The sequence below is a fragment of the Sus scrofa genome, chromosome 8, assembly GCF_054392235.1.
Source record: "Sus scrofa isolate SSC_HxYL_T2T_F1_AM1 chromosome 8, Sscrofa_HxYL_maternal_Yorkshire_Landrace_v2.0, whole genome shotgun sequence".
Taxonomy (NCBI): Eukaryota; Metazoa; Chordata; class Mammalia; order Artiodactyla; family Suidae; genus Sus; species Sus scrofa.
The window spans coordinates 12,717,119-12,729,673 of record NC_139390.1 but is presented as its reverse complement, the minus strand read 5'-3'; the positions used below and the strand labels follow the sequence as shown (position 1 = coordinate 12,729,673).

General features: G+C 36.9%; 1 protein-coding gene across 3 annotated transcripts in view; it reads right to left on the bottom strand.

Moving 5' to 3' along the window:
• NCAPG (non-SMC condensin I complex subunit G) overlaps positions 1-12,555 on the bottom strand; it is a 43,091-nt gene that overhangs the window by 17,747 nt on the left and 12,789 nt on the right. Inside the window, exons 8-14 of one of the 3 annotated variants that reach the window (XM_084971622.1) lie at positions 11,872-12,012; positions 11,324-11,447; positions 9,617-9,706; positions 9,284-9,463; positions 6,567-6,677; positions 5,137-5,256; positions 13-240 (exon numbers count right to left, since the gene is read on the bottom strand). In XM_084971622.1, the coding sequence (XP_084827748.1) occupies positions 13-240; positions 5,137-5,256; positions 6,567-6,677; positions 9,284-9,463; positions 9,617-9,706; positions 11,324-11,447; positions 11,872-12,012 (994 nt within the window). Of the gene's footprint in view, positions 1-12; positions 241-5,136; positions 5,257-6,566; positions 6,678-7,886; positions 8,119-8,795; positions 9,464-9,616; positions 9,707-11,323; positions 11,448-11,871; positions 12,013-12,555 lie in introns of those variants that run through there. The other 2 variants (XR_014812188.1, XR_014812187.1) reach the window with 2 other exon arrangements.

Below are 12,555 nucleotides of genomic sequence, written 5' to 3'. Positions count from 1 at the left end.
ATTATTTCTCACCTCACTATCTAGGAAATCGGATAGTAGTTTCAGAACATTCTTGGCTGTAGCAGCCTCTTCTTCAGATTCTTTTGACTCTTGCTCTTCATCAGTGTTTATTTCTTCACCTTCACTTTGAAGGGATTTGATTTTTTTAGTTTTAAATGGTTCAAATCCAAATGTCATCAGCTGGTCAAAGATTGCCTTTAAAGCACTTATTTTTATTGTCACATCATCAATTTGCAAAACCTAAATTGAAATATCCCCCACCAAAAGTAAATTAGGTATATACTTTTACTGTTTAAGAATAAAATACAATTTCACGTAGTATAATCTAATTTCAACAACAGTGTCAAGTCTATGTAAAATATTTTTCAAAGCTTAAATTAAAAAATTTTATTTGTACCATAACATTTAGAATTAAATTTCCTTTAGAAAAAGTTCATCTTCAGTCAAAATTCCCTGAACTAGAGTCAGATTGATTTATAGTATTCGTTACTTTTATATAATAAAAATGTATACATTCAACTACGATTTTATTTTTTTAAGATTTAGAAAAACTTCAATTACATCACACTTATTTGGGGCCATCTATGAAGACAAAAACATCACATTCTAACCAATAAAAAGCACTCATTAGGAGTTCTCATTGTGGCTCACTGGTAATGAACCTGACTAGTATCCATGAGGATACGGGTTCCATCCCTGGCTTTGCTCAGTGGGTTAAGTATCCAGCATTGCCATGAGCTGTGGTGTAGGTCTCAGACGCAGTTCTGATCCCATGTTGTTGTGGCTGTGGTGTAAGCTGGCAGCTATAGCTCCGATCTGACCCCTAGCATTCATGAGAACACCAGTATTCTAGGTTATTAAGTTTCATTAAAGACAAATTTTTCTCTTATTAATAGCTCAATAAATTCAGATTTCATTAACAGTGGATTATACAATTGTCTGCCTCCAGTCTCTTCTATCAAACGTTTCAACTTGAAAACATCTTACAATTTTTCAGAAGCATTCATAATGGACTACAGGGCATCTTAATGAGTATTTTACCTCATTTTCGGAGTCAAAAAGCACTATACTTGGTAAGCTAGACATAAATAAACCCATCACTATCAAAAATGTGAGTTTTTCTTCCATTAAAAACAACTAATGACCAGGGGTCAACCTAGCACTTAACAACTCATCCTCTAGAAAGCTAGGAAACTGAAGTAGAGAACTTACTGTTTTTAGTTTCTTAGCAAAACCTCTTTGAATATGTAGGATTTTACTTCCAGGGCATCTATAAAGCCAATAAATTTCACAATTCTCTTTAGAATTACTAGCTAAATCACTGATTCCATACCTGCTGATATAAAAAGTAATGACTTTGTGTAACAGGGAAATTCATTCTACATCTTGGAGTAAAACCAGATGTATCGCCAAACATAAATGATTCATCTGAACAAGTACCAGAATTTTTCTTCCAGTTTGAAAACTGTATACCATTTTAAAGATAATACCTGACACAAAAGGATCTTACAATAATAGAAATTGTTCTCAGATAATAAATATAAGCAAAGGGACCATCAAGAATTTATTTTTTTTGTCTTTTCTTTTAGGGCCGCACCCATGGTACATGGAGGTTCCCAGGCTAGGGATCGAATGGGAGCCTTAGCTGCTGGCCTAAGCCACAGCCACGCCAGATCCAAGCCACGTCTGTGACCTACACCACAACTCGCGGCAACGCCGGAACCTTAACCTTAACCCACTGAGCGAGGCCAGGGATCAAATCTGCAGCCTCATGGATCTAGTCGGATTCGTTTCTGCTGATCCACAATGGGAACGCCACCATCAAGAATTTAATCCTGGAGTTACCATTGTGGCTCAGTGGTTAACGAACCCAACTAGCATCCATGAGGACACCAGTTCGATCCCTGGCCTTGCTCAGTGGGGTTAAGGAACCAGCGTTGCTGTGAGCTGGGGTGTAGGTCGCAGACGCAGCTCGGATCTGGCGTTGCTGTGGCTCTGGCGTAGGCCAGTGATTACAGCTCTGATTGGCCCCCTAGCCTGAGAGTCTTCACATGCCGTGGGGGCGACCCCAAAAAGGACCCCCCCCCAAAAAAAAAAAGATTTTATGTTGAGTGAAAATTCAACTACTGGTTGAGTGCATTCTTTTAAGATAATCTTCATAAAAACAATGTTATCACCTGCTACTTTAATTTTTAAAAAAATTTTTATTAAAGTACAGCTGATTTACAGTGTTGTGTCAATTTCTGCTGTACAGCATAGTGACCCAATCATACATATATATGCCTTCTTTTTCCCATAGTATCTTCCATCATGTTCTATCCCAAGAGACTGGATATAGTTCCTTGTGCTGTACACAAGGACCTCGTTGCCTATTCATTCTAAAAGTAAAAGTTTTCATCTACCAACCCCAATCTTCCCATCCATCTCCCTTCTTCCTCCCTCCCCCCTGGCAACTACAAGTCTGTTCTCTATGTCTGTTTGTACACCTGTTATTTTCAAGCTGAACATGCAAAGCTCTCCCATTTACCTGTATGAAAGCATAGCACTAAAACTCCTTGCAACTTTTTATCCGTATTTGGCAGCACCAAGACACCACATGAATCTCATTGTCTTTTCACATGGGGCGATGGAGGGATGTATTATTTTCTTAGTTAAGCTAAGCCAAATGTTAAAAACAGATGTTCAAAGGAGTTAAAAAGCTAAATGCATTCCACTGGTACACTAGATTTAATCCCTCTCGTCTACTCGATAGTGCTCTAACAGCTTCTCTCTCGTCCCTATATTATCAGGTTTTTCCTTTTGAGTGGGTCATTGACATTAGGATACAAACATGCTGTAATTTTCTCCATCTTAAAGTTTAAACAAAGCCAAAAACTCTTCTTACCCAGTATTCTCTCTTGCTACCATTCCACTTCTGTTACTCTAACAAAATAAAATCTTGAAGAGTAGTCTACACTGGCTGTTTCCAATTTCTCTCCCATAATCCTCTTTGGCCCACTACAACAGGCTTTGCCCTCCACATAACTACTCTTAGGCACGTCACCAAATGCTCCCTTACTTGCCCTCAAGGATCAGCTATGAATCCTTCTTACCTGTCACCAGCATTAGACAGCTGGGTCATCCTAGCCTCTTTAAAATAGCATCTTCACTTGCCTTCTAGGACATCTCATTCTTCCATTACTGGCTACCTCCCCCTGGGCCTTTACTGGTTCCTCTTCATCTCTTTTACCTAAAATGTTGCCTGAGCCCTAGAAAGCTGTTGAGATACCTTCTCAATCTATACCCATTTGTCAGGTAACATCCAGTCTGTAGGCATTGGATACCATTACAGAGTAAAGACTTTCAGATTCATTGCCCCAGCCTGGGCCCTACTCTCCCTGTCTCTAAACTTGCGTACAAATGCATATTCAATATATCTAAGCTATACCTCAAACTTTGAACTTAGCACACCCAAAACTGAACTTATCTACTGGCCTTAAGACCTGTTCCTGATTTCCCCATCACAGGAAAGAGCAATTCCATCTTTCTAGTTATTCTGGCCAAAATCCTGTTTTCTTCTACTCCTTTCTTTCACATGCCACATCAAATTCCTCAGCAAATTCTACAGATGTCATCTTCAAACTTAAATTACCATCACTTCTCATGACACCAATAACCATAATACTAGTCCAAGTTGTCACCATCTCTTTCCTGGATTATTACAATATCTTCCTTATGCGTATCTCTGCTTCCATACTTATATTCCTATACTTAATACTAGGAATCTGCGAGCTATAACACAGGTCAAATCCAGTCTGCTGCCTATTTTTATAAAGCCTTCAAGTTAAGAACAGTTGTACATCTTTAAACGGTTAAAAAAATCTCATCACACACTAAAATTGAGATTCAAATTTCAGCTTCCATAAATAGTTTTATTGTATTACAACCACACTTATTTATGTATCATCTATGGATTTTTCATACTACCACAGCAGAGTTGTAGTTGAGAAAGACCATATAGCCTGCAAAGTCTAAAATAGTTACTCCTTAACTCTTTATAGAAAAGGTTTGCCATCATTTGGTCTAACACTATGTTCAGTCAGATCATAAAAATCCTCTACTCAAAAACTTCCATTCCTAAGTGCGGGAATTGCCTCAGGTCATTGGGTGGTGGATGGGATGAGGCCTGCATTTAGATTCAGACCAAGGGCAGGAGTTTGAGGACCACCTTTCCGCTGATTTGAATACACACCTTGCTGGATATCAAGGAGGAGCTAGTACTGTCAGAAAGAGGAGGTGGTCTTTTCGGACCCCCACTCCCTCTAGATGATAAAACTGTGGCCCACTGGATCCTCAAGGCAGAGCCCCCTTGCCTCTTTCACAAGCGTCCTATCCTAATTAATCTATTTCTTGCCTATCAGAAAAAACAAAAAACAAACAACAAAAACCCTTCCATTCCTTCTCATATCATTCACTGAGAAGGACACATCTTTACAGACTAGAAGCCTCTAGAATTCATAGATGTCTGGCTGCCTGCAAACCCTTTCTCCTACTCTTCTCCCCTTAGCATGTGAGCTCCTTCCTATGCCATGAACGTAAGAAGCAGAGTTCTACTGCAGGGCCCCTCTGCCGCTCTTCTCTCTCTTTGGAATCCTCTTACTCAGATCTACATGGTTCATTCTCACTTCCCTCTGGTAATGGCCCCAATTTTGACTTATTAGTGAGGTCTTTCTTGACCAAACTGCTTCCTCTCCATAGTCCCAGTCCTCATTACCTTTCTCTGCTTTACTTTTTTCCTACAACATACTACATAGTATTTTTTGTGTGTTTCCTCTTCTAAAATTTAAGCTCCATTGGGACAGCAACTTTTTTTTTTTTTTTCATTATCTTATTTTTTTCTAAGCCTAGAATAATGCTGGGCATATAATATGAACTCAATAAATATTTCCTATATTATTAATGTTTAAAGTACCTTAACTGATATTTTGTCTTCTACAAAAGTTTTAATAAAAATCCAAAAAATAAAAATTGAGTCCCTAAAAATCATTCATTATCATAATCAATAAGCCCTCAAATAGATTAAATTTCTTGGACCAGCATAATCACCACAGATTTTAATAAGTATAATCAAGATCTTAATCACAAGATAAATCCTACCTGCAGTAGTAATACAAAGTGTTTACTTGCAAAATCCTGATTCTGCAGTCCGCAGCATCCCAAGCACAAAACAGCCAGATTTCTTACTATAGGATGAACACTTATTATTCCAGGAAGAATCTAAAAAGAATTAGAAATTAAAACAATTTTGACCAGGACAAGAAATTTATAATAGCATGTTTAAAAAAATGGTCAAAGTGAAAATTTCAATATGATTTCATATATCTACTTTATTTCCATACAGGCTATTAACTCAAAAAAGTCAATTTTTGGTTAAAAAAAAGTAAATATTAAATTGCTAAAGCAGAAGAATATAGTCAGAGCACAACATGGAACCATGAGATACCTTCCCTCTACCTGTCAGAACTGACTTAGTGGCTTTCCAATGCTCACAGAAAAAACTCCTTAATATGACACACCTCACTCTGTAGTCTTTCCCAGTTTTCTTATACCACACGATCCCTTGCCTCTTTGCTTATTCAACTGATCTGATTTCAATGTCTCCCATTCTGTGCTATCCACTAGAAATATAATGGAAGCCAAAAGTCACTTGAAATTTTCCAGTAGCCAAGTAAAAGAAGAAACAGATAAAACTAAATTTAAATATTTTATCTAATATAAACAAGATATTATCAATGAAACATGTAATATTTAAAACAGATAATTTACATTATTGTCTTTGAAACCCAGTGTATTTTTACATTTACAGCATATCTTATTTTGGACTTCTTGGACCAGGGATCAAACCGGCACCACAGCAGTGACAACAAGAGATGCTTAACACAATGAGCCACCAGGGAACTGCCTCAATAATTTTAATATTGAGTAAATGACAAAGTTAGAATGTTTGGGGTATACTGGGTTAAATATATTTAAAATTAACTTCACACATTTTTCATTTTTTAAATGGGGCTATTAGAAAATTTAAAGTTGCATGTGGTTTGCATTTATTTTTTATTAGACAATATTGTTCTAATGACTTGCAGTATTTATATCCCTCTGGTCAGTAAAATGGAGATTACCTATGAAGGATTACTTTAGTTAAAAATTCCTTTAAAATATATAGTAATAAATCCCTTCCACAAAGCATAGAATATAAACTTCTCATAGTCTTTCCATAAAACAAGATTCTATTGCCTAAATATTCCCAATGTGTCTTCAGTATTTCCTCTTATTATTCAAGAAATGAGGATATACTCTGCATCACTTTCCAGCATAAAATATTTTTCATGCTTTCTAAAGGAATAAACATAACATAGACCAGATCCTTTACATACATCATCCTAATTTAATCCTCACAATATGAAACAGCCACTATTTTTTTATTTACCAGATGTTTAAAATAGTCTTTTCATTCTTCTGAACCTCAAGAAATATATAAAATAAGGAAGGAGTGAGCTATAATAAAGCCTCAAAGGGCACCAACATACCAAAGATTCAATGATGCCATTCATAGTTGCACCTATACCTGTTGATATGGACATCTGCTTCAAGAGTTCATAACACAAAACAAGACACTTCTGCAGTGTTTCGGCATCATTCTAAAATGAAACAGAATAGTAAGCATTAGTATGAATTAGCTTCTGTCCATTCTTTTAAAGGTTTGCTTTCTCGGGGTTTTTTTTTTTTTTAAAAAGACATGTAGGCTCCATTACTCTCCTTGCAACCACCTTAGCCAGTCATGTAACTCCATTTACCATTTATGAGCTACTCCAACTATTTTCTAAGTTATAGATTTATATATAAAACTGCCATAAGACATTGCTCTTGTATGTTCTACAAGCTTCTCAAACTCAAAATGTCCAAAAGGAAACTAACTCATCATTACCTAAATCCCTCCTCCTCCTGTGCTTCCTCCATAAATATCACTCCCATCTACCCTGCTATCCAAATCAAAAGACCTAGGATATATGACTCACTCGTCTCCTTGTTTCTCATTCCTACGTAGTTCTCAAATCCATCACTTCTTTCCATACCCACCATCATTAGCATCTCCATCCTACATGACTCCAACAGTATTCCAACTAGTATGCCCGCCTGCAATCCCTTTCCTGAGGATTAGTAATCTCTATTAAGACATAAATCTCATCTTTAGTGGCTCAACATGATCCTTGGGTAAGGCACAATTTTTAAAATATTGCTTATACAAGGCCTTACATGAATTGGCCCTTAATTTCCCCCCCAGATTTATCTCTTACCTCTCTCCCTCTAATCTTTAGTTATGTGGACTTAAAGTTGTCAAACACAACAGGCACTCTAACTTTTGGGCCTTCTCACATCATTCCATTCGCCTATAAGATTCCCTTAACAACTCACTGAGGAGAGATGACAGAGTGCATTAAAAGCACAATCGAAGCCACTTGCCTGGGTTTGAATCCCGCCTCCACCATTTACTATCTGTGAAACTTTAGGAAAGTTACTTGCCTTCTGTAAAATGAGGATAATAACACCAATCCCATTAGGTTATAGTGAGAATCAAATGAATTCAAACTTGTGAACATCACATACAAAAAAAGCATCCTGTAACTGTTAGCTTACATTATTTTTACTCAAATCTGAAACTGGAACACTTCTTCTGCAGAAACCAACACCACCTGGCCTGAGTTAGCTGCCTCTCCATAAAACCTCCATAATATTTACCTGACCATAGCATTTATTACACTACACTGGAGTTATAGTGCAATAGATTTATAACCCTTAAGTAGGGCAAATGAACACATAAATGGTCAAAGCAAGTAAAGATAGATCACCTCAGTTAAAATGTCCCTAATTCAGGAGTTTCCCGTCGTGGCGTAGTGGTTAGCAAATCCGACTAGGAACCATGAGGTGGTGGGTTCAATCCCTGGCCTTGCTCAGTGGGTTAAGGGTCCGGCGTTGCCGTGAGCTGTGGTATAGATTGCAGACGTGGTTCAGATCCCGAGTTGCTGTGGCTCTGGCATAGCCCAGTGGCTACAGCTCTGATTCGACCCCTAGCCTAGGAACCTCCATATGCCGCGAGAGCGGCCCAAGAAATAGCAAAAAAAAAAAAAAAAAAAAAAAAAAAAAAAAAAAAAAAAGTCCTAATTCAGACCTGAAGTTTTTTATATCATTTTTCAGTCATAGTATATTTTCATTTTTTGCTTTAAATTTGAGGAGCAAATTTAAAAGCCCATGATAATCCATTTACTTTGCCAAAAAAAATAAAGCTACTATGAAAATAAAATTCAGGCAGATCTGTTGGGAAGGTGGTGATGTCCATGGCTACAGAGCTCAAGGACATAACTTACGAAATGCCCCATATAGTAAACTCTCCTATCCACCCACTGTCTCTATGAAAATAATCAACACCTCCCAAACCAAAACTAGAGTAGTTTAAATGATGTTTACTACAAAAGGCAAGATCCTAAAAGATCTCCTGAATTAAAGTTAATATAAAATAATTTATACCATCTATCCTATATTAAAATAGGACTAGTGTATCAAATACAACTAATTAAATAAAAAAAAAAAGACTGCTGAAATGAAGCTTTTAATGTTGCTAAATATATGTTTGGTATTTCATTTAAAATAAGTTACTTAGCTTTTTCTAGAAACAAGAGAGTAAACTTTAAAAAAATGTGTCTGGCATTGCTGTGGCTCTGGTGTAGGCCAGCAGCTACATCTCCAATTCAAGCCCTAGCCTGGGAACCTCCATAAGCTTCAGGTGTGGCCCTAAAAAGATAAATAAGTAAATATGGGCACAGTGGTATTGTTACCACAGAAATTCTTCTCCTAAAGAATTTACATAAAGAAGTTACATAAAACTTCCACAAATAAGGGAAAGATGCAATCTCCTTTTCGAAACCATTCAAGACCCAAAAACGAAAGAGCAAACAGAAAGCGACTAATGGAAAAGTAAGCTTCCTTGGCAAGGAAGAAAGACTTTAGATTCCAGAGATTAACACGACAGGGAACAAATCAAATGAAGTCCCAGCTACAATAATTAAAGTTCATTAAAGCCTTTTAAAGTTCCAAATAGAAAGGAGCAGGTGGGAAAATATTTCTGTATTAATTCATGGTACTGTTAAAAATCTCTCCAAAGTGCATATATTCTGGCAGCTGAGTCAAGAAAACAAGGTTTAGTTGAGATGATAATATCTGAGATTTAATATAAAAAAGTTATCTATACCTTTTCTACATGGACTTCTTTCATTTCAAGTTGCTCTGTCTCTTTCAATAGGGTTATTTTGGCATCTTCTAATGCTTTTATTTCTTCTTTTAATTTCGATGCTTGATTAAAATCCTGCAAGGTAATGCAATTTTCCAAAGCTTCTTTTGCCTCAATAAGTTTAACTTTTATTTCAGCGATCTAAGAAGATATAAATTGTGTAAACACCACACAAAAATATGAAAATTTATAGTAAACTAAAGGGTATTTTTTAACATCTCAACCATCCAGAAATTCAGTCAAGCACATACAACTACATTATACTCAAGCATTTCTTTAATTTAGAAGAGTTACCTTGAGTTCTTTCTTTCTTGCATCAGCTGGATCACTATTAACACCAACAGTGACAATGGGTGCCCGAATCTCTGAGATAATTTCTGAAACCTAGTAAGTTATAATTTAGAATACATACTTTAATATGTTATATATCAGAAAATGACATCAAAGTGTTACATAAAACTCCAAGTAATAGCCACAATCTCTTGAAAAATGCAGCAAAATATACAAGCAAAAGTGGCACCCAGGGAATTTCTGCTGTGATGCAGTAGGTTAAGGATCTGGTGTCACTGTTGCTGTGGTATAGGTTGCAGCTGCAACTCAGATTCAATCCTTGGTCCAGGAATTTCCATATGCTGTGGATGTGGATGTAAATGAAAAAAAAGAAAAAAAAAAAAAAAAAAAAGAGAGCACACATTCTACTTGCTAGACAATTGTAAGGGGGGGGGGCGGGAGGCCGGAGTTCCCGTCGTGGCGCAGTGGTTAACGAATCCGACTAGAAACCATGAGGTTGCGGGTTCGGTCCCTGGCCTCACTCAGTGGGTTAAGGATCTGGCATTGCCGTGAGCTGTGGTGTAGGTCGCAGACGCGGCTCGGATCCAGCGTTGCTGTGGCTCTGGCGTAGGCTGGTGGCTACAGCTCCGATTCGACCCCTAGCCTGGGAACCTCCATATGCCGCGGGAGCGGCCCAAGAAATAGCAAAAAGACAAAAAAAAAAAAAAAGACCAAATAATATATCTGACTAAAACCTCTCTAAGATCACGGAAAGGTAAACAGGCAGGTGGACACTAAAGAGAAATTCTCTCTCGGGGGACACTGAAGATAAATTCTCTCTCACGTAGTGCTTAAAGACAGCAGCTAATCTTAGGCAGCATAAAACTAAAATTTTCTGCCTAAAATATTCAACTACCTCCTCCCTGTTCAGCTCCAAAAGGAGCTGAATATAAAAAATTAGAATACTTTTATTTTTCCTTTGGGTACACAATGCATAAATGATGACAGCAAACTAAACACTTTTCTTTCAGAGCCACTGGGCATTGGAATTGGCTGATTCAGGAAAAGGTGGCATCCAAAATGAAGGTACCTTAAGGAGGTGCTGGATAACCACTGAGAATATTGTAGAAGGAATTTGTGTGTGGAGGAGTTGGAAAAGAACCTCTGAATTAACTTGCAACTCCAAGACTATGATTTTATGAAAATCAAAGATACAGGCTTATCTTAGGGAACTCCAGAGAAAATAACACTTGAATATATTAATATAATAGATATTTTTACCTGTATTTACCAAGCTCTTTATATTATTTCATTGAATAAAAGAGGTTTTCTTGTTATTCTTATTTTGCAGACAGGTAAAAATTCTAAAATAACTTGGGCAGGGTCACAAAGCCAGAAAGTGTCCAAGGGGATGTGAACCCAGGTAGATATAAATTCAACCTTACACATTCTAGCGACCAATGCCTGTATGTCACCTCTTCCCTAACCTGCTCCATTTCAAATAGATTTAATACAATGATAGGTATGCTAAGAAAAGGAAGGAGATATTTATAAAACAAATATGTGGGTGTGGGTGTGTGAGAAAGAGATTTGGTATTAAGAAGCTTAAAAATTTGATAGACAAAACTAAAAGGCAACTGAAGACAAAAAGCCAAAAGTACGGAAAAGACAACCATCTATGCTACCAACCAAAACCTTTGATCTTTATCAACAATGAAGAAAATTACTTACAATCTGTGTTCTCTTATTATCATCTGTCATGATGTGAAGTAGTCTCTCAACAAGAAAAGAAATTAGGGATACTGGGGTAGTGGGGACAGTAAGAATCTCCTGTAAAATAGCCAGCAGTCGTTTCCTGCATTCAAAAAGAACTACTTTAATTTCAATGTGACAGTAGAAACACATTTCACCTATTCTGCAGACAGCAGGTACAAAAATTTATATACAGACTTTAGACCAAAAATTCACATTCTAGAAAAAATTTGACCGTATAATCTTTCACAAATCAACATGATGAAATAATAACAAAATGCCCTAAGTGAATCAAATCTTTTATACTATATTTAATTTACTACAGGGAGGGATAGTAATACTAACAGATTTTTAAGAAAAACCTGCCCTTTTATACTATTATTTATATATATGAGGAAAGAGAAAACTTCATATAACACTTCAGAGAGATAGATTATATGTACTTAATCATACTGTAACAAGACTGTATTTCAACACTGAAGACTTTCTAAGAGCAAATTAGAACAAGGGTTAACATTTAAACATACCTTCCTCCTTCTTCATTGGTATCCAAAGACTTGATAATTAGAATCAATTGTTGACCTATGAATTCTTTCGTCATCAAATTGCCAATATAGGAAAAATCACCTCTCTGTTCATCATTAACAACTGGAATGCTCTGAATATAACTAAAACAAGCACAATTAATAAAGTGTAGAATCTGTTAAGAAACATTAAACAGCTGCAATTTTTTTTTTTTTTGTCTTTTTGCTATTTCTTTGGGCCGCTCCCGCGGCATATGGAAGTTTCCAGGCTAGAGGTCGAATCGGAGCTGTAACCACTAGCCTACGCCAGAGCCATAGCAATGTGGGATCCGAGCCGCGTCTGCAACCTACACCACAGCTCACAGCAACGCCGGACCGTTAACCCACTGAGCAAGGGCAGGGACCGAACCCGCAACCTCATGGTTCCCAGTCGGATTCGTTAACCACTGCGCCACGACGGGAACTCCAAACAGCTGCAATATGAAGTCAGAAAAGGATAATTTTCTGCTCATATCAGTCCAAACACATAGATATTTGTACCATGCTATACTAATTTGGTCTACAGAGTAAATTCTATGCTACTGCCATGAATTTTCAAACTTACTGACTTGATTCAAATGAATCTGGAAAACATTTTCATTAAAGATTCAAATGTCCTATGGGAAATTATCAAAAGCTAATTTATGT